General features: G+C 41.7%; 1 protein-coding gene across 5 annotated transcripts in view; it reads right to left on the reverse strand.

Annotated features, from left to right (window-relative positions):
• LOC133425368 (nck-associated protein 5-like) overlaps window positions 1–23,034 on the reverse strand; it is a 204,052-nt gene that overhangs the window by 40,342 nt on the left and 140,676 nt on the right. For all 5 annotated transcript variants that reach the window (XM_061716190.1, XM_061716193.1, XM_061716191.1 and 2 more), the window contains 3 exons: window positions 11,304–11,394; window positions 6,475–6,648; window positions 1,305–1,373 (listed from right to left, as the gene is read on the reverse strand). In XM_061716190.1, the coding sequence (XP_061572174.1) occupies window positions 1,305–1,373; window positions 6,475–6,648; window positions 11,304–11,394 (334 nt within the window). The remainder of the gene's footprint in view (window positions 1–1,304; window positions 1,374–6,474; window positions 6,649–11,303; window positions 11,395–23,034) is intronic.

Genomic DNA, 23,034 nt, shown 5'->3' on the forward strand with positions numbered 1-23,034 from the left:
AACACCAGCTCGGGTTTACAGCTGCTCAACAACAACTCACTTTCATAAAAACAATAGTGAGCATGAATAATAACAACAGCAACCTGTTTTGGACATTTAGTTAAACAGAGAAGTTAATTTTCTTTTTCTGAGTTGCTTTTCAACAAAAGGCTCCTTGGTATTAAAAACTATCCTAAAGCACAAAATAACAAAACAAAAAATAAGAATCTGGAAAAAAGTCCTGCTTGCAATCTTAATGATATCTAAAATTTAACTAAAAACATTATGCAATCATTTTCAAAGCATATTAAATCCATATGAAACTAAAAATGTCACAACCAAAATTCCTTATGTCTTATAAATCTGTGTCAGAGCTTATTTAAAATTCCAGTGTAGCACAAAAAAAGACATATTTACAGTATATCAGTTTTCATGACCTTGATAAAGGCTGTTTATATGCGAAGATATAACATGTTGCTCTCTTCACCTTTTTACTCCGAGATGGTGTATTTCCACTTTTTTTCAAGGGACATTTGTGAGATATTTGTTTGGTTGCAGTTTCTAATTTGTGCCACTAGATGTCACTGCTCTTTACACTTCAGCCGAAAAACATCTGCATGATCTGATGGATTACAAAACATTTTAGGAGCGGAAAAAAAGGGGGGGAAAAAAAAAAACCAACTCTTTGATGACTCAATGAGCATATCTATTCATTTCCATTTTTTTTTCTTTTTTCATTAGAGGAAAAAACAAAAGAACCATTGATGGCAATAATCCTGATCATTAAGGTCATCAGATAAGCATGGCATCGCCATATCTGGACCTGATCAAATATAGGTGCAGGTACAGGTTAATCACTGTGGTGCACCCATCACCGTAGAACGGGTTCAATCTGGACCTCAACCTTTACCCACTCCTGTAGAGCCCAATATTTATGGTATTGAGCACAGAAATATTGCCTTTTAACTTCTTCTTTTTGATAAATTGTTCTCCTAGAGATGCACATCCCAAAACCTTGGATTCCCGCAGCATTTTACATTTGAAGGATGCTCTTATTGTCACTATTAATCATTGCTGTCAGTTCTATTAAGTAAATTGACTTTCTTTGAGGAGATTCCTCCTGATTATTGTGATCTTACCCTCAAATTATTCTTTAGAAACCCGTGGAGGCAGTCAGGAAGGTTTTTCCAGTCCTCTAAATCTAAATCTTCATCTTCACAGTACAAATCATTCCTGATGCCCTGCCACATCAGATTCAATAAACATTTGTTCACCTTTCATCTCCAGCCTTGAGCTGCATACGAGACGGCATCAGGAGCACTCACCTCATCCAGACAACGTTCGTACTGCTCCCTCTGGTTCTCGTTCTCAGAGGCCAAGACGGAGTTTTGATCCTGCAAAGACGAACACGTTTTAGTTGGATGCTACTGTATCTGTTTGATGCAGCAACAGCCATGGAGATCTGGGGAGGCAATGAAGCGGCAGTGAGGAGGAGATTTCCTTCACAAAGGTCAGATGTCAGTTTTGAACTGGGGCGGCAAATAAAAAAAAAAAAAGTGTAACTGGGAAAAAGGTCACGGGGTTGGAAGTTATGATGCTGAACTTTTGCGCGGCAGGAGTGTGGACCTAATAAGAATATCTCCTCCACTCGCCAGGCGAAGAGAGGGCGCTCTATTGATCTCTGGGAGTTTCCAATTTGCCAGAGACGGGCAGCGTATTAGGAGCTGTCAGGCTCCCCGCTCCTCGCGCCCTCTGCCCTTTTGAAGAAACTACTAAGCCCCCTGATGAAAATATGGGAAACATAATTACGGCCCACAACATTCCAGTGATGCCACCTCGGACAAAACGCCGACTAATTAAAGCCTCAAAGCCGGAGACGGGGTAACGGGTGCGAATGAAATGACGGTTTTAATAGAGCTTGTGTGTCTGTGTTAACGCAGGTTCTATTTTAATAGAGTAGGAGAGAAATTCCTCAGCGTCTTACTCATCATTGTCGTCATTCTGTATATAAAAAAAAAAGAAACCGAAATAGTCGATTCTTATGCAACTGGGAGGTTAAAAACATGACTTTGTAATGTATGTTTATTTATTCAGCACTGCGCCTACACAGCATCAATATAATGTGCTAACAGCGTTTAATCCGGCACAAAAGCTTCAAATAAAGAGAATTGTATCCCTAACTGGTAAAAATTCGACAACAATCCTTGCTAAGTAGATTAAACTCAGAGGAAAATCCCATCAAGACCAGCTTTCTGCATATCGTACAAGTCTTGTGAAACTGGCAGACCAACTGCAAAGTTATGCGCTCTAAGAAAGCAGCATGGCCTGTTGTTAGCACTGTGTTTATCGCCTGTAGTTCTCAAACGCGTCCTAAAAACACATACTAAAACCCCGTCAAACACTAGAAGGGTATTTTCCCATGTTTAACTTGATCCAGTTAGGTTTTAAAAACTGTTTAAGTCATTTCTTAGACAAAAGGACACATGTATCTCACAGCTAAGTTTGCTAATATATATTTCTTAATTTGGGCCTAAGCAGTCAGAAAATCCATGAAAAACTGATAAAAAGGAAATAATTTAATGCGGGCTGTACTGACTTCAAAGAAAAGTTGCAGTTTCTCGACTGACCACTAGGCTCAGCTCCAGAAGTCTCCAACGACCTCTGTGATGGAGCATGTAGCCTTGGCCTGAAGAGTTTGCAGACTAATACTTGGCTCCTAAAAGATCAGGGCTGACGTTACAATGATTTGTCTACCAGAATCGTAAAAATTAATTATCATCATCATCATTATGCTTGCCTTTGTTCATTTGTCATTTCTGCATCGAGACGCTTTATGTATGTGACCCATCTGACCCTTTAGTATGCAAATGCTTCATTAAATCTACTGGAATTTGACTCATCTCAAGTCTTATATCTTGGTAACTCAGTTTCAGTCCGGATATTTTTCTAGTCGGAAAGAACATATTACAGTATTTAATACGTTTTTCCACCATGTCTATGTAAAAATGTCCCAATTCGCAGCAGAAATTAACATATTTAAAGCCTGTTGCAAAACATTATTTTGATCTCTATAGCTTGGATCGTTTCAGGAACCTTCCAGGTGGAAATCTCAAAATCCCCACAATTTGGTGAAGACAGTTAAAACTGATTACAAAAGACAAGAGTCTCATCCAATGTTTTGTTTGTCGTGGTTCCAGAAATGTTCTGTTTGAATTTTTGTTGCGTCTTGTAAAATGTTTCTGTGTTTGCTGTCCACTGTTCCTGTTTTTACTGAAATCTCATCTTCTCTCCTCATGCTACTTGAAATTCAGTTTGTTTCCAATTTTTCTATCGTTTCACTTCGCTTCTAATTGCTACACAAATTAAAATACTGTCACTGAAAAGCCATTAATGTAATGAGATGAGGTTTTTTTCTTAGCCGATGCCTCTTGAGTCATTTGTTGCAGTTTACAGAAACAGTTTTAATACATTAAGGTAATTTTCTAGAAATATGTCCCTACAATGACTTTAATGTCACATTTAGTGAATGAAAATTAAAAAAACTCAATCTTTACAAACTCCATTTTTATCCTGTGACTTGCAGACGTATCACGGTTGCGGCGCAGCTAATGCAGTTTGCAGCTCATCTGTCTGCTGTCGGTAATTACAGTTTAGACATATGCAAGGAAAAAAAGTGATTTCATAATTCTCCTACGGATGATTTATTTATTTTTCTTATTTTAATTTAGAGATGATTTGGTTCCTGTGCTAAAGATTTATCACACAGTGTGAGTGTAAATGATCCAGTGCAGACTCATGGGTAATTTGAGCATTCATTTCCTGATCACGTCAAGCCTGAGCTGACCGACATCCATTTCTCCCTAAAATCCCAACAACCTCATTTAGGTCCCGGTTCTGGACGGAGACGTGCGCCTGCCGAGCTAATAACCAGCATCATTTGAGCTCCAGCAGCGAGAGCTGGGCAGCGCTTTTTACTTAGTGTCAGCGGCGTTTATGCACAATGCGGCCAAGTGATGTATTGCTCGTGTTTTGTTCTTCCAGCTTTGGCTGGCGGCACATCCATCACCTGCAGCGCCGCAGGGAATGAAAATGACAGTTAGGTTTCGATAAAGCCATTCAAGATGTAATGGTTAAGGAGTGTGCTGCACAGATGTACCACGAGGATTAGTCGAGCCGAGTTCCTGCCAAGGTTGCCGATAACTTAGGGGAGAGGAGCAACAGGCAATTATCTGCCTCTCAGCTGTAATTAAAGTCCTTTGTTGTCAGGAATTCTTTAGTCACACACAGTTTTTTAGACGACCTTTGTATTCATTTCAAGCTGGTGATGATGGGTGAGGGTTTGAACTCTTTTCATTGCGACACCAATGGCCTCAATGACTACGTTTACATGCAGTCAAAATTCGGGTTTTTGCTAATATTCCGGTTACTGAAACATTCGGAATATTCCGTTCACATGCGTGAGCAAACAGGGTTATCCCTGTATACATGGTAATTAATCATTTGGGATATCTGGATCAAACCAGCGACGTGCGGAGAATGTCCTGACGCAATTCCCGTCATTTCCGCTTCTTCTTCCTGTATCCAAATTCAAAACAAATGCTGCTTCACGCAACTTTTCGCTCACCTTCTTGTAAATCTTCTATCCCGGTACTTTCTACCATCTACAAATGCAGAAATGTTCATATCCTTCATACATTTATGAAATGATTAGTCTCCTCCTGGTCTTGTGTTTCTCCGTGTTTATAAGAACTTCCTGGACTCAAAAGACCAGGATTCCTTGTGAACAGAGCATGTGCAGAAAACAGATTCATGTTCCGTTTGATGGGGATATTCCGTTTGGTGTTTACATGACCCAATATTCGGGTTAGAAAAGGAGTAACCCAGGGCTCATATTCGGGTTTTTAAAAACCAGAGCAAATTCGGGTTATTCAAAGGGGTTATTGGTGTTTACATGGCCGTGCAAAACCGGGTTATTGCTAATATTCAGGTTTTAAAAGGGTTATTGATGCATGTAAACGCAGTCAATCACTTTGTCTGCCTCGTACTTTGTTCTACCCAACTTCAACCACCCCCCCCAGGATACTTTAACTCCTCCCCTTAAAGCAGAAAGTCGTCCCCAACCCACAGAGAAGTGACCGAAGCGATGAGATCCTGAGTACAAGTGGCCAGAATAAGATTCCCCTGAACGGTGGCGAGCCCAGCCCTCCAGGACGGGATAACGAGAGCTTCGTCACCCGGTATATAATACGCGTGACAGTAAAGCAGAACGAGGAGACGTTTTTCATCCACTAACTTAAGCTCTGGTGTCGGTTCTTAAAATACAAACAAGAAAAGCAGAGTGTAATGATGCACTAACGCTGCCCATAAACATTCACAAACCCGTACGATCATAATAAAACCACAACTCTTCACGGAACGCAACACAAAGCAAAGGACAACATTACCCATAATGCAATGCAGCTGAAATCGGAAGAAATTCCCCCAAATAATTTTTTTTTTCCAGGCCTCAACTATTGACAGGACTATCTCCAGCTCACATCCGATGATTTTTTAAATTTGTTTTACCTGTTTTTGCAAATTTCTTGTTAAGATGAGCGGTTTTTAATGGATAATTATCTTCATTATCATATTCAAATATATGTATTTAAGGGAGGAGACAAGGCGGAGTGTTGTGCTCCTGCATGTGCGCTCAAATCCACGCTGACTGTGATGTTCAAAGAAACCTGCGTGGATTTGGGCGTACGCACAGTTTTGAACATTTGAATTTTCGCGTACGCAAGAATTCCACGCACGGATTAAGGTTGAAATCCAAGCACTCTTTGTACATGAGGCCTCTGGACTCCCTTGAGAGATTGTATCTCCTGCTTGATTTGGAAGAGCTCAGAGAAACAGAGGAAGGTCTTCGGTTCAGACTCTTGCCCCAACAACATGGTCCTTGATCGATGAATAAAAAAATCTGAAAACCCCAAATTTCTGTTTGTTGTCTGAATATGTTTGGACGCAGGATTAAAACGTCGAGCACCTACAGGATTGTTGGTATGATACGTCCAACTTATCGTCCAACACATCAACTCCAAGAGCCCCCGTGGAGCCACTAAAAGTGATAAATCAGTACGACTGGAGGCTTAACGTAATGAAGCCCTCGTCCTTTAATGCCGAGGACATCTTAGACGTTGTTGGCTTTACAAAAACAGTCAGTTTGGATCCCACTGCCGCGTCAGGGCTCCAGGCTGCGTGCAGCTCGAATCCCCGAGCGCAGAGATAAACAAACCGAAGCGAGAGTACTGTACATCCAGCAGCCCCAGCGGAGAGTCCCACCGGATTGCTCCCTAAACGGAGAGGAGGATTTGATGAGCTGTCATGGCTTCCAGACACATCGGAACACGAAGGGTGACGACTGGCAGACTGGCCACAGAGGATCGCCAGGACGAAGGCAGCAGACGGACGGGCAACTTCTCAGACAGAGGGGGAAACAGAAGGTGGAGAGGTATCTACCTCCAGGGCCTTGAGGCGCTCCAGGAGGAGCTTGGTTTTGTCTTTGTCCTCCTCCGCGAGGCTGGCATCGAGCTCGGGGTCCGGCGTCGCGTCCGGCTGTCCTCCGGCGGCCGGCGGGGAGCCGTTCTCTACCGGGCCGTCCTGCAGCTTCTGCACTTCCTCAGACAGCTTATCCTGGCGCGAACAAAACAAGACAAGGTTACCAATAAAAACTTGGGAGGAGTTCGGAGAGTGAGAATCAGAGCAGATGGGAGGAAGTGGATACGACAAATGTTTGAGGGCAGGGGAAGGAGCTGTGAACGGCGGGAATGAGAGGGAAGGAGAAGCCGGGACGGAAAGGGAGGAGGACGAGATGGGCAGATGGGACGGCAGCTTCCACAACAGAGCCGCAAAACATCCCCTAATCCCTAATCATGTCTCGCTTGTTTTCTGAAAAGTGGCAGTGACCTTCAGGGCTCTTTTGTCTGCATTCTGGGGGTCTATGTATCAATCTGTGTCTCTGGGCCTGATTCTGCTTTTTCTACTTCTTGCATCTGTGATCATTAATTAGTGGCAGCAATTAGCAGCTAATTAGGCACTGAAAGACTGGCGAGTAAGAAAGCAGTGAGTTTGCAGTCACAGTAAGAGATTATTCACGCTTTTCAGGGAATCTCTGGAGCCCTCTGTGGATTCAACAAAATAATTTATCAGGAAAAACTAAATATCAGAAGCCCTGGAGCCTCTTCAAACGCATGATTACAGGCAGTGTTGAGGCCGCGGCGTCTGTGATGGGTATACAAGGTGTTGTGCTTTGCTTCTGTTTGAACAAATTAAGCAGACTCGATGAATTTTTAGTGCTTGTTGAATAAGATCGGCACAACTCGTTATAAAGAGGCAGTTTCAGTAAAAGTGTCAGACTTGGTCGGAGTATTTCAGATTGCACTTTGGCCCGAACTCTTTGTTTCATACAAACATATTTTAAAAAAAATAGCCAAGGGGCTTCCTCCCTTTTAATTCTACTTTCATTCCATTCTCTTACTTTGCATTTTAATTGTTTTTGGATTGTTTTTCTCTTTTTCATTTTTTAAATAAAAGCATTCTGCCTTAAAGGGACTCTGTTTAATTGATGCGTTGCAGCAGGTCAAAGACTGCTGCAGACTTGGTTGAATAATGGGTCTTAAAACTGGCAAAGAAAGTTTTTCTGTTTGTTCATTTTTAAATTTTGATGCACTACGTGAAGCCCCCTGAGTTGCTTATGAGCGTGAAATGAGCCTTCAGGTTTGGAGCTACTGGACTGAGAATCAGAACAACTCATTTGAAGCTCAGCTGCAAACCTTAAAGTAGAAGTACCACACAGCAGTGATGCGGAGTTCCTTCAGAGGGATTCACACCTGATGTAGCCGCTTTAATATGAGCTCCTGCTCGCTCCCTTTCATTTCATCTGTTAGGAACATCGTTATCACTCTCAGGTGCAAACCTTAGCAACCAAAGGGACGAAAGAGGCTCCATCTGAGCCGTTAGGACGGCTGGTCAGGCGGAGGCGACAGCACTAGAAGTCTCTACGTTACAAAGAATCAGTCTGGTTCCTCTGGATTCAAGTTTAAAGCCACGTTTACACATAGCCGGGTATTTACAAAAACATATATTTCCCCCTCTACGTTTTGAAAAATACCATCATTTACACGAACCCGCTAAATACTCTGTTAAGGTGCTATGAGCAGCCAAACCTACAGGGGGCAGTGTAACGAGAAGATAAAGTCATGCTAGCCAATCAGAATCTTGGAAAAAAACATCAACAAATGACACGAGTAACTTCCAGTTACTTCCAAGATGAATGAGAGTCTTTCGTTTGGAGTGACAGAGAAGTGGAGTTACTTTTAAAGTGTGACTTTACAAGAAAATATTGACGGTGGCCAAACAAATTGTAAACACAGGTCGCACACATGACGCTGCACTGCAAAAACTCAAAATCTTACCAGGAATATTTGTCTTATTTCTAGTTAAAATGTCAAATTTTTAGTCAAAAAATCTCATTACACTTAAAACAAGAGTCATCACCAGATAAATAACTTGTTATTTGACAATTTTCACTTGTTTCAAGTAAATTTTCACTTTTTTCCAGTGATGAGTGATGAGATGTTTTAGTGTAATGAGATTTTTTTGACTAAAAATGAAACATTTTAACTAGAAATAAGACAAATATTCTTGTTAAGATTTTGAGTTTTTGCAGTGTGGTGACGTTTCTGTGGCATAATGTGACGTTCTGAAGCCTAAATGACCGTTTCCCTCCATTTACAAGCAAACGTGAAGACAGAGTTTTTGCAAATCTCCACTTTGGCCGGAGTTTTCAGAAATTATGGTTTTTGGAGACTTTGAGCTTTGTTTTCGTGTAAACGAACGGCCAAAACGCATGAAAACACCCCCATTTTTGCTACGTGTAAACAGGGCCTAAGTGTCAGGAGGAAGCATCACCTGACGCAGAAGAACCTGCCCCTGGAAATGGCTCTCAACAGAAGGGGAACCAGACCCATTTACAGAGAGAGAAGTAAACGGATATGCATGGCCAGGCTACTGTCAAGGGGACGTAGAGTGCCGGCAGAAATCAGGTGCTCCAGTTCTGATATAGTTCCACTTGTCTTGTTATTTTACACAAGCTTTTGTGACATCCACAATATTTTCAGGTCTCTTTAAAATACACACACACACACACACACAAAAAAAAAAAAAGATTTTCCAGATTGAAAACATCCGCAAAGCACTGAATACTGGCTTCTTCTTACAAAGTCATTTTATTCTTTGTGTGGTTTATTATATGTACAGGACTGTCTCAGAAAATTAGAATATTGTGATTTTCTGTAAGGCAATTATAAAAACAAAAATGTCATACAATCTGGATTCATCACAAATCAACTGAAATATTGCAAGCCTTTTATTATTTTAATATTGCTGATCATGGTTTACAGCTTAAGAAAACTCAAATATCTTATCTCAAAAAATTAGAATATTCTGGGAATCTTAATCTTAAACTGTAAGCCATAATCAGTAATATTAAAATAATACAAGGCTTGCAATATTTCAGTTGATTTGTAATGAATCCAGAATGTATGACATTTTTGTTTTTTTTTATTGCATTACAAAAAAATAAAGAACTTTATCACAATATTCTAATTTTCTGAGACAGTCCTGTACATCTAAGGCAGGTTCCCACTCATGGGGTTCCTTATCAGATTTATGGGACTTTAGACATGAGGAATCCCCATTAAGATTATCCCCAAAAACAATTTTTTCAGGCTTGAGACAAGTTGAAAACTTGGATTTGGTGTTTCAGTGCTGTCCCCAAAACCTCCTGGTTTGAGGATGGCAACGACTGGGTACTGATTGGATTTGCTATCAGCGGTCTTGAAGATGCCGCCAAGTGGTATGCAATGGGGGTTTGCCAAGTCAGTGGATGCTGCCGGATTCACCGCTGGAACTGAACGGTGGGAATGTCAGGCCGACTACACCTCCAGTCTAACTGGCTTTACATCAGGCCCCTGCTAAAGGACATCTGCATAATATCAACCGACAGAGCTTTTTCTACGGCTAACGCAAACAATAATTGGCCGGCTGATGAATCAACATCAGAACGACGAGGACAGCAACCGAACCGTACAGAAGTTTAGACACTCAAATGATTTAGACTAAATTAAGCACACAGATGTTTTAGCTGCCTTCTCAAACATTTTTTACTGTAGCTATTGTTGATGTATAAAGTGAGACTTTTAAATGTCACACAGTGTCATACGTCACTGTATGTGCCTTATATTCCTCATCCTAAACTAGGATTTGACAGATGTGTCAAACCTGAAGAAATCCTTGCTTAATGTGCTAGAGAAACGTGGAGACGGCAGCTGTGACGGATGTTGCAGCTCAGCCTTTATGCATCCAAATACAGCTCAGAAAGAGCTGCTCCTCCCTCCTAATAAGAATCCTTCACAGCACTTAGTGTTCCGCGAGATCCATTCACGTCCAAACGTATATTAGTTTTTCAATCTTGCTCGATTCCATCAGACAATTGCGTCTAGGGCAATACTTTATGGTCACGGCTTTATTATTTTCTTTTGTTTGCAGGTTCGCTGGGAAAGTCTGGTTTGCTCGAGGAGCCTGCGCGCCAGGCAGCGTTAAAGGGCTCGGTAATAATGTCCTCAGAGAGGGAGTGCAGTGGGAGAAGGGAGGGAACCTTGTCCCTCATGCTGCCCTTTCAAGTTATTGAGTTTGTCTGCTGAATACACAGAATACAGCTGCAGCAGCAGAACATCGCTGCGTAGACGTGGTTTGGTTATACAGCAGAGGGGAAGAGGATAATAACCATCCTCAGTCGGATTGCTAGAGTGAAGGTTTATCTGATGTGTTACTGAATAGATCAATCTTGTGCAGCAAAATAGCACAATTTTAATACCGTTTCCTTGTCCTCCATTCAGAGGAATTCACAATGTACATGATATATAATCCTAGAGCGTTGTACTCGTATTTATTTGCAGACATTGGAATATTTGATTCGCTGTTTCTTTCCTGTGTTTGCTGTGAAGTTGAAGCTGCAATTTAAAGCTCCATATTTTGAAGCCCGGAGGTGTTTCTGAGCATATACAGGGCATTAGTGATTCTTTTCTGCTTCCCTGCTCAATCCCAGCAGCTATTTCACTCATGTGACTCGGTCAGCAGCGAACGCGTTCACCTTGGCTCAGTCGAGCTTCAATTCAGCGCCCGTTGCAAGTCTGAGCTGAAAAATGTGAGATGTAAACAGAGATGCCTCCAGCTACAAGGAGGATAAACAACTTTTTAGGCTCTGGGATGACTGGCAGATGATTCACCTTGTAGGCCTTCATGATGTCCACTGTGTCCACAGCGGTTTGCTCCAGGACGCCCTGGTTCTGCAGCAGCGACCGCACCGTCTCTTCCATCCTGCACACAGAACACACGTAGCATCATTTCAGAGCACTCAAGGTCCAGGTGGTAGGAATGGGTGATATTTTACCGTTCACGATAAACCGTCAAAAAAATTCCCCACGGTAAGAATTTGTCATCTTGCGGTAAAAACGATAAATTCCTGTTGATGACGTTTTTGTGTAAAGCTGAGTTATGTTTCTACGTTAAATCGATGCACAACGTACGTGAAGGAAGGAAGGAAGGAAGGAAGGAAGGAAGGAAGGAAGGAAGGAAGCAGGAAGGAAGGAAGGAAGAAGGAAGGAAGGAAGGAGGAAATGAGCCTGAAAGAAAGAAAGAAAGAAAGAAATGAGCATGAAAGAAAGAAAGAAAGAAAGAAAGAAAGAAAGAAAGAAAGAAAGAAAGAAAGAAAGAAAGAAAGAAAAAAGGATAAATTCCCATTGATGACGTTTTTGTGTAACAAACATGGCAGATCTGAGAGCGAGATAGATTTATAGTTAAAAAGATGGAGTTGAATTGGTATTTTTTTTTATCGTCATTCTTATCGTTATCAGGATAAATGCCAGAAACTATCGTGATACATTTTTTAGTCCATCCCTACCAGGTGGTCGACGTTTTGCACCTTTCAGAGAAACATTTACACCTGTAGCCACTGGGTATTATGCAAATTACAGCCTCAGATGAACAACATAGTAAAACGTGTCTCGTTTGAAATCTCTAATGCAGAGAACCTGACAAAGCTGACAGAGAACCTCGGGTTATTTTCTGTTTAAATGACTGAAACCAAGTGATGCAGGAGCTGCAGGCAGCTTCAAAGAGTTGAGCGAAACCCAAAGGTCTCGCTGAAATCATCTGAAATGGGATCTGTATTCAAACACTCCAACATGTTTGCGGTCTGAAATGGATCATTGCATCCCTCAGTTGTGATTCCTTTTTTCTCCCCATTATTTTCTGTAAGCTTGCCCACACAAACACACGAGAAGGCGGCTGAATCAGTGGCAGAGACCCAAGATGGATGAGTTTTATTTTCTGGACTGAATCCCACCTTCTGCTCTGTTCGCCACTTTCTGACTCACTGTATGGTATTTTGTAGGTGTGAGCCCACTCCATACCTGTCAGCTGATGGCTTAAATTAAGGAAAATCACGGCCGAGCGAGTAACCTTGAGCTTCGTGGCCTGGTCTGCTCGAAACAATCAGCTGCAAATGATGCTAAGTGCATGCAAAGAGGCGTCAAAGATTGCATGGTGGGATGCAAAAAGGCAGAAAGAAGCGCCTAAACACTGTCAGGCAGGAAAGTCTCCAGTGGCAGGACGCTCTCCTCCAATTCTTAATCATTTTGTGGTTCATTTCATAGTGAATTCAACAAAAAAGGACTCACAGGACAAAGTTGGATTAAAAAAAAAGTGTAAATGCTAATTTTTGGAGTAGGATTCACCATGTCACACAGTGTCTGCATCAGCGAGTATTATCCCCACCTTGTCCCTCTGGTCCAGAGCTCATGACTCACAGACTTATGGATGTGACAGAATGCCTTGTATTGCTTGTCAAGCCCATGAAAAAGTCCATAAATCATGCAAAAATCTTTACTAACTCATTTACACTCATTTTCGGTTTGAATGTGTATTTTATTCTGCAGAAAAACACATCTAATGTTGAAGAACAACATTTGCTGACTGATTGGGCAACTTTCTTAATGGAAGAAAAACTTGATTTATGGATTTAATTATGGGACTTAAGATTTTTTCCTCATCTTTCTCAATAACTAAAGAGTAAATTTAAAGAAGTTAGGGTTAGTACAATTTATGGTCAAGCTGTTTTGGGTTTGCATGATTTTCTGTTCATGCTCACTGAATCAATCTACGAATGTCGCTGAAAGTGACACGAATTTGAAAAACGATTTGTAGACATACAAAAAAATATTAATTAGAAAATTATTGAAGACAAATAGAATAGTATTTTTGATTTCAATATATTATAAACCTCTGGAATCAAAATATATATACAATTTTCTGTGTATTATTTCATATTCCAGGCATCAAGGTCAAATTGTCTAATAACAACCAGTAGTTGCCAGATAAAACAAAAAATAACTTTAACTTTGTATTGTACTGCAACATTTGTTCAATTCTAGATGAAAAACTCCCCTGCAGATATTTGGGATGCTTTGAACAAATTTAAACCAAATACAGGAAAAGAAATGGAAAAAAAATGGAAAAGAGATGCAACAACGTGATAACATTCTGCTCTCAGCTGTAAGTTTCTGTGCTGCTGGAATCGCACGTCTGACCCATTAGGAGCCGGTTAGTGTAGTTTATCTTGATCTGGACAAGGACACCCAGAACTGCCTACGAGCGACAGGAAATTTAACTTACCAAAACACAACACGCCATCCCTTTATTTAAAGATTATTACTGAATTCAAAGACGGGCATTTTTGTTATTTTAAGCAGCAGTTTAGCTGCGAACGATGTTAATATTGTCTGTGGAGCTGAAAGTCCTGCAGGCAGTTGAACGTTTGGTAAGAGCTTTGTTATGGACCCTGCATGTGCGGTGGTGGGTGAAAAAGAGGACGGGGAAGGGCAGGACGCTGCTGCGTGGACGCCATCTGTCCCGGCTGAGCCATAAAGCCGGCGGTAATCAGGCCGGTAGCTGCTGACTGAACAGTCAAAGAGGCAAGCAGCGCTGGGAGCTGATTGGTCCTGCTCTAAACGCCGGCCCTAACCAGGACAACCTTACAGAGCAAAGAGGACGTGAACGTATGCAGCGTTAAGTACAGAGAGCCTGTCCCGGGTCAGGTACTCCTGATAGGACAAGATAACCACGGCTCGGTCACCATCAACCACAGGAGTCACAGGAACTTCATATTTTGATGATCCATTTTACTGAAATTAAGCTAGAAATTCCCAGCAGGAGTAATGTGAGACAGATGCATGATACATGCAAAGACTGAGGCTTTTAAAATTAAACTTGAATGAAGAGAGTGTCAGAAGAGTCAAAACTAGACTTCCACATGAATGAAAATGTGAACACCCAATAAGCCGGAGAAGCAATTCTTGTAAAATGAAGTGACGGAACATTTACGGCTGGAAACGACTAAACCTGCAACAAACTTCATCCTTACTGCAAAAGGAAGAGGACGGGGGTGAACGGGACACCTCGCTGCTGTTTTGGGGGGCCGCGGTGTTCCTGTGCGCCTCATTTTTTAGAATGCTCCAGATGTGATCCATCAAGCTGGGCAGAGTCTGCTCTTTCTGAAGGCAGGAACGGGGTTTCTAGAGCAGCCTTTCTCAACCGGGGTGTCGCGGCACCTTGTGGTGTCGTCTGACTGCAACACAGAGCCTACGCCGGAGGGTACGGCTCGTTGTGCGGATCGCCACCGTGCGAAAAGAAACTTAGGCCTACTCTGGTGCAGTTATCGTGTTCAAGTTATTGATATAAAATGAAGGGACATATGCATTTACAGTCAGAGCGATTCAGTGCGTTTTTAATTATATTTTACTCTGGGGTGCCGTGAGATTTTATTCACTTTTGAAAGGTGTCATGACTGAAAAAAGGTTGAGAAAGGCTGTTCTAGAGGGTTCTCCGTTCAGATACTGCTCTGCGATGAGTTCCCTCGTTCTGCCCGGGTCTACACCCGTTTTCTCTGGTTTCCTCCCACTGTTGGAAAACCTGCTTTTTGTGCCTTAAATGTATATAAATCCAGACAAATTGGAAAGGGTACAAAACTGAGATGCGTTTTGAGAAACGTGTCAAACTTAAGATAATAATTACTTCATTTTTAGTTCAGTATGACAATTATATGTTTAAGCTAAGTAATTGGCTCAGTCTGAAGTTTGGCTTAGCCAGCCCTGTATTTTCCTTTCCCTTCCTCCTTCATGACTTGTCCTTTAACAGTGAGCAGAATACAAAAATCACGATCAATTCAGAAACCCATCGCTCCAAGGAACGAGAGCTTCAACTATCTAACACAAACATCGATAAAACACAAACGGAGTAACTGGAAATGTAAGGGAGGCAAAGCGGCGCAGAAGTCCAAACATATTTGTTTCATCTCCAGAAACATTTTTCTTCCTCATGCTCGCTCAAGATGTGCACAGAACTGAGGATCTGATTGATTTATTTTGGTCAACTGGCACATTATTAGAAATTTTGAATTTGAACTCAGCTGAAAATAATCAGATTATAAATGAATTAAAACAAAATGGACTTAGTTAGAATAAAACTGGATTATGCTGATCTTGTTTGCCTTCTATGTAAAGTAGCTTGAGGTGTCTTTAGTTGATTTAGTCCCATACGAATGAAATGGAAGTTAACTGAATCAAATTCAGCCAAATAAAAATGAACTGAATAGAAATGAACTGATTTAAAGTAAACTAAATTAAGCCAATCATTGACCTCTACTGTGTTGAACTGATTGAAACTGAATTGAAATTAAATGGACTGGACAGATTATTAGAAGTAAATCAAAACAAGTTAAAACTGAACTGAAATTAATTGGACTGAAGCGAACCAACTTGAACCAGACTTCATTAAATTGATTTGATCATTTTTATCTAGATAAATTACAGTAGTCAACAGTTTTTTATTAATTAAAAAGGGCCAACGTGCTTAATTAAAAGAAGAAAATTCGTTTTTTTATTGCACATAAACTTTAAATATGCAAATAGTAGTAATAAAGTACCTATGAAGTGACTTTTGTTTACATGTTGAGCCGTATCGATGAGTGATGGTGCTAAACGATGCATGTAAAAACACATCTAATATGATTTAAAGGGGATTAACTGCTATTGTGAAGCACAACAAGCTATTAATTTATCGCATTTCATACCAGCATGCGTTTCAAAAGCACAGCACTGAACAGGCTCCCAACTGAATACCCAATAAAATAAAGAGTGTAATTTGTCATTACTGAAATTTCAGCCACCTCACACTTATTTACATGTACGACGGTGTACTAAATGCTTATGATGGATAGAATATAATTCTCAGATGACAGAGCATTACTTAACATGAAGAAAAGTCCGTCTTGCTCAGCGTGATAGTGATTAATCTCGAAGTGCTTGCCAGCGACCTATTGAATGCATCACTCAGGGAAGGAGAGAGCACAGAAAGGACGAATGAGTGGGTGCCTTTGAGAAAAAAAGAAAAAGAGGGGGGCTTGTGGAGGCGTAAGCCAATTCTGACTCCTTTGACCCCTGAGCCACACGAGCTGAATTTCAAACGTTCGTCAGCAGTCCAGGAAACGCAATTAAGGCTCCAATCAATTTTCGGCCATGAGGTCTGATGATCTTCGGGAAAACACACCCCCTCTTTCTTTTTTTTTCCTTCTTCCTCACAGACACACAAAAACACATGGATGGAGGCGTTGGGAGCGCTCGTGTGACGGCCGTCCACGAAGGTGAACAGAGCGATGCATCACCGAAACGCGCCGGGGCAGCGAGAGTTTAAGTGTCATCTGTTAGCTCTGCCTGCCACCTCCTTCTTTCCCCCTCAGCTGATGACATCCAGACTTCAAACACAACTACTTCTTTTCTTCAAGACAAATTCCCTCAAAGACCTGCGACTTGATCAGAGAACTCCAAAACTTCTCTGACAAGCTGACAAAGTGACACAAAACTTACCCCATCTTGAGTTTTTGCCCACTTTTAACTCCACCATTTTTCCTGAAAAGAGCCCGAAACACCGCACAGACGTCCCTGAGCTCCATATGCAGAGACCTGCGACGGCACAGCCGGCACGCTCAAGTGACCTAGACGCGACTGCTGAAATGTGGGTCTGTGGGCTAAAATAGGCCACGCGGTCATCATATAAGCCTGAGTGCGTTTTCACTCGATGGGCAGACAGCGTGGTCGAGTTCACGAGTCCGCCTGACGGCAGATCTCCCCGTTCTCATTTCCTACTTGCTGCCTCCACCAGCGGGTCATTCCCTGCCACCGGGCGAAGACGGTGACCTGGCAAGCAAAGACCTTCCCATATGTCCCATGCTAAGCCCTCTCTGAAGGAGTAGTAGTAGTAGTAGTAGAATCTTTATTTCGGCTTGTACACACTTTTTTACAAAACAATATGAAAAGGTAAAAAAAAAAAACATTTCTTTTGCCGAAAAGGTGTAGCTGAAGCCGGAGCTTGTAGTGCCTACACTTTTTATCTTATGATCAGCTTAAATATGAGACATTAGCATTACTCCGTGGAAACAAACAATACATAAAGAAGACAAAAATAAGTAAGACAAAATATAAAATTGACGTTTCCCATTCTAGAATGTTTTTGATAATATACTTTATAGTTATAGTGTTTTATATTTATTTACAATATTTTCTTTAAACATTTCCTTAAACTTGAAGATAGAACTACACATTTTTAGGTTGTTATCACAACTATTCCAAATTTCTCTAGCCTTAATTGATGTCCATCTCTTTTTAATATTAGTTCTTGCTGTCGTCGTCTCAAACATGAGTTTCCCCTTCAGGTCATAATGGGTTTGTTTTATTTGGAACAGGTCCTGAATGCAGTTTGGTAGCAGTTTCTGCTGGTCTTTAAAGGCAAATAAAACAGTTTTCTGCTCTGCTATATCATGGAATTGTAAAGTATTATATTTAATAAAAAGATTATTTGTTGGTTTATAATAGTCAGATCTATTAATTATCCTTAACGCTTTTTTCTGTAACAGGAAAATAGGGTTTGTATTTGTTTTATAGGTGTTACCCCATACCTCCACACAATAAGTCATGTATGTATGGAACTATGAGTGAGTTATACATCAAAAACTGTGCTCTTTGACAGAAAAAATAATTTGTTTTATTTAATATTGCTAGGGTTTTAGACATTTTTGATTTTACACTATCTATATGTGATTTCCAGCTAAGTTTATCATCAATTATCAATTATCATTATCATCAATTATGAAGGAGAAGGGTCCCTGCTGGGAGGCAAGCAGGCCGGAAGTCTTGGATCAGACGGGAATCGGGGATGGGCGATCGTGGACGAGGCTCAACTAAGGACAGGAATCCCCATGTTTTGTCAGCCTGTGTGTGTATGTGCACGGAGCTGTGTGGGTCTTCACTGGTGATTAAGAGGCTTTGACTCTGCTAAAATCGGCACTTTCCATGTGAGGGAAGCCGAGGAGGAGGCTGCACGCCGGGGTACTCGCTCCGTGATCACAGATCTCTGCAGGACATCACAGATGTCCCCTATCCAAATGTGTCACTTGTGAAAATCCCACAGATTGTAGATGCTTGTTCAGTTTTAGTCAGGAATGTTTTCACGTCCCGCAGCTCAGACCAATTTGGGTGCCGACTAGGGATGGGGGGTATGGACTAAAAAAATGTATCACGATAATTTTTGGCATTTATCCCGATAACGATAAAAATGACGATAAAAAAAAAAACAATTCAACTCCACCTTTGTAACTATAAATCTATCACCACATTCAGTCTTTGGAGCCCCCAAAACACTGCTCTAAAAGAATACTAAATGCTACTAAACTACACCAACTAAATGAAATTAATAAAAAACAATTAAATTAGTACACCTGTACTGCAAAACTGAATGAAACAAGTTTGAAATGTAAGAACAGATTCAACATTTATTCAAACTGTATGGCTTAAACAGTGGGATAACAGTGCAAACAGCAAAAGTACCATTGCCCTTCAAGTTTTCTTAGCTTATAAAATCAAGTAGAAAAAAGATACAACCTGATAAATAAAGAAACAGGACAAATACATAAAAGCCATCCTTTGCACTCACTTTTTTTGTAGACGCATATAATAGATGATGTTTGATCCTCGTCACTCTTTTTAAATCCAAACCAGTTCCAGATAACGGAGCTGGAGCCTCGTTTAACAACGAGCTCCTCGCTCTCAGATCCGCCTTCCGGCATGTTTGTTACACAAAAACGTCATCAACGGGAATTTATCGTTTTTACCGTGAGATGATAAATTCTTACCATGGGGAATTATTTTGACGGTATATCGTGAACGGTAAAATATCGCCCATTCCTAGTGCCGACATTCACTGGCAGCGGCATATGAGCTGAATTTTTATTGATAAATTTTGAATTTATCCCACCAAACCTTCAGAATCCAGAACACGTGGAGGATGCTTCAACATGCCAAACACTTCGTCATCTCTTTACCTTCCTCTGGTAACACTTTCACTTTGCCACTGCTGTCAGAGGCTCAGGTTGACCGAAACCCCCTAATCAGATTTGACTGGTGGACAATTGCAATATCCCAAAGCTGGCCAAGTGATATGGAGAACAATCGCCCTGGTTGTGAGACGGAATCGAGGCCATTGAGGGCCCCTCGCGTGACCACTTCATCTACAGCCTCAATCGCCTTATCTAACCTCAACAAGCTGCTGCAAAACTGTCTGTTTTAGCCCAGAAATATTCCATTCTTCTCAAACTCCCTTCCAGCAAATCACTTATGCACGCCCACCGGGTGATTGCCTAGCTTAACCCAACGCTAAGCCACTCTTATCCTCTTAGAGCTGTTTTGCAGAAAACATGCAAGGAGACCCTTTCTTAGACGTGACCTAAATGAATGAGCGGAACAAACCGTGAGAGCGAACCGGCGGCTTTCGCCGAGAGGTTTGGTCCATTTTACAGCTGTAAAAAGTCATGCACATCCGTCATGCATGTTGCAACGGAGTAGCATTACAAAGGTCCAAGCCCTCGTGACTGCTGACTCTCGCCCGTGACCTTTAACCTTGACAACAAGACACACATGCAAGAGCTCTAGAGGCAACGGCCTGTAGGATGCTTCCACAGTCATATTTCATCCCAAAATTGTTCACCAGCTGTTGTGACAGAGTGCTTTTTGTTCCCCAGTATGCTTCTTGAATCTTAGAGGGTTTTATAGAATCACAATTAAATCAACTATTTTGTTTTAAATGCCTTTGAAATATTGGAAATTCATTAAAACTACATCAAATACAGCTAGATTCTTCCTAGAATCACCACCAACTGGTTTTATCAGAAGCGCCAGGCTCTCTGAGTGCAATTAAGGTCTAGTTTTTCGAATGTAAATTAAAAAGCGACATATGGAGGCAACCAGATTTAGATCCTTTACTCATCCCTCCAGCGGTTTCTCTGCATTTGGAAGGATTTAGAGTGCAAATTCACGTCTGGTGTCCCACATGTTCACCTCTGGCCAAAGGAAGCCAGCGAGGAAGCCTTTGGTCCTCGAGAGCATCTCCCCGGAGCCTCTGGATGCATCTTGTCAATGAGTTTGGGCCATGTGTGTTCCACATGTGGGACAGAGACAGAGATACAGGCACCCCAGTGAGAAACCTCCGTCCCGACGACAGCAGGAGCCTCACGGTCTATAAGCTGGGTCAGTTGGGAACCTCTGACCCGGTCAAGATGGGGAACCAGATTGTGGGATTGGTGAAACCTAACCGAGACAAGTAGAGCTGAAACGAGCTGGTGCTGGAAAGATATTAGCTTCAATGTAAGAACATCTCCCTGGACAATATGGTCCTCTTCCTGAGATGTTACAAGTCTATTTTCTCCCTTTCGGGTACAGATTCCAGTATCTGGGCTTTTGCCGACAGTGAACATGTCTGATAGCAGTCTTAATAGTAAATTTAATTTAAAGAAAATATATCTTTTTAATTGACCTTGATCATTATCACCAGAGAATCGTTCATTCTTTTCTGGGATGGCAGGTCTCTAACAACACTGTGGCTCCAAATGTTCAGTTCGGCAGCAGAAACTGAGATTTTCAATGTCCAACAGTGGCTGATCATCCAAGACCATGAATTCTACAGGTTTGCCCATTATTGCAGTGGTGTGTTGACGACTGGGAATCACTGCCATTCATAAAAAGCCAACTCCAGAGTTTGCGAGTGCACTTTTTCCATCTTCGCCTCATGCCCATTCCCCTGATGGATCCCTAAATCTTGGTATCAGAGTATTTCTATAGTAGGACTGGAACTCAAGACCCAAATATGATGGAGACGATGAAACCAACAAGAGCAAAAACATTCAATATCCAAGTGCCAGACAGCAAAAGTTGGACAAACCAAGCTAGGATACCAGATGCATTCTGATGGGATATTTTAGAGGCCAAATGATGGTAGTTTAAGCCATAATAGATTTTTCAAAGTGACTAATCCAACCTCACACACCTGCTTGAACACTAACACCAAATGAAAGTTAAAAACATGTAAAAACATGTCAGAGCTGTTTCCTGGACTTCTTTTATGCATATTCAAACAAAGCTAGAGTATACATAATACTTCCTCCCTCACACTGTACTGTATGTATTACCAGGGAATTTGGTTAAAATGATCTGAGAACTGCCAGGAATGTACTCAGGAGCATTATTGACCCTGTCAACAATGGAATAAGGGCCTCCCTGAGATTTAAAAGGGCAGAAAAAAACAGCCCCCATTTGGGATTGTACTCCTGCTCTGGTGAATGGGTGTGAATGGGTACAAATGGGCACAAATGGGCACAAATGGGGCCAAAACACCATAAACGAACCCAGGCAATTTATGTGAGGCCAAGACGAAACCAGCAAACAAACCCATCTGGGGCCCGGCACACAAATGTCAGCTAGATACCTGACAAATGGTCGTCGCTATTCATTTTTGTGTGTGATAAAACTGATTAAAGGTGAAGCAGAACATACAGATCCTCCGTAATTAGCTTATATAACAGCAGCTGGTGCGTATATGTGTCACTGTCAGCAGCTGTCAGACATCCAAATCTATACAGCAAGTATTGGGTCAGTTACAGGCTGTTTAGCTTTAGGCTACAAATCTGCGAGCACCAGCTCCACGAGCCAGATAAAACAAGCAAGCTGCCCTGATGCGAGGATGGATGCCCTACTTTTGCACAAGCTTGTAATCTGACCTCTTTCGACTGCCTACAAGCATCATAACTGGTGCATTTAATCCAAGGCGGATGCTGGCGGGACGGCTGTATGCATGCATTTGCGATTGTCTGACACAATTCGTAGCAAGAAAGGGGTTGGACACACAAAGTCAGAGTAGGTGCTCGGCGAATGAGAGCAGTGTTGGACTGGAGGGTGGAAACCACAGCTCTTTTAAGGGCTGGTAATTTAGTGCAAGTGATAGAGGAGAATAACCCAAATTAAGTTTAATCATACATAATTCCCAGGTTGGATTTGGAAGTTAAAAAGCAGGACTGAAATGAGCCAATAAATCCCTTAAAAATGAGGTGCTCTCAAAATAGTCCAGACACCTATTATCTATTTAACAGCCCTCGCCTCCATAAGGAAGTAACTTCAAAAGAGTAACCCCCCCCTCCATCCTCTTAATGACCCCAGATGTGTCGTCTCGAACAGGGGCTTGATTCATCCGGGCAAATCTTGCAGCCGCAAAGGCATGCAGAGGGGGGCATTCTGTATGCGCCAAATGAAAACACTTGGGTCAGGCATGGCTGGATGCTCCACTGATTAGACCAGAGGGCATTGATCTGAAAACGGCTTCCTCTCGCAGGGCGTTCGCCTGCGCTGGTCCAGCTGTGCAGTCCGATGGAATGGTAATGAGAGTAGCACATGAATGCGTACAGTACACAGCTCTGAAACTTTACTCTGCGGACCATGGAGGGATCAGCCTGAGCGTGACCGTCCAAACAACATGTCCAGACTTGAAAAGCAATTCCTGCCTGTTTACATCATCGGTGCCTGA

The sequence above is a fragment of the Cololabis saira genome, chromosome 24 (genome assembly GCF_033807715.1).
Source record: "Cololabis saira isolate AMF1-May2022 chromosome 24, fColSai1.1, whole genome shotgun sequence".
Lineage (NCBI taxonomy): Eukaryota > Metazoa > Chordata > Actinopteri > Beloniformes > Belonidae > Cololabis > Cololabis saira.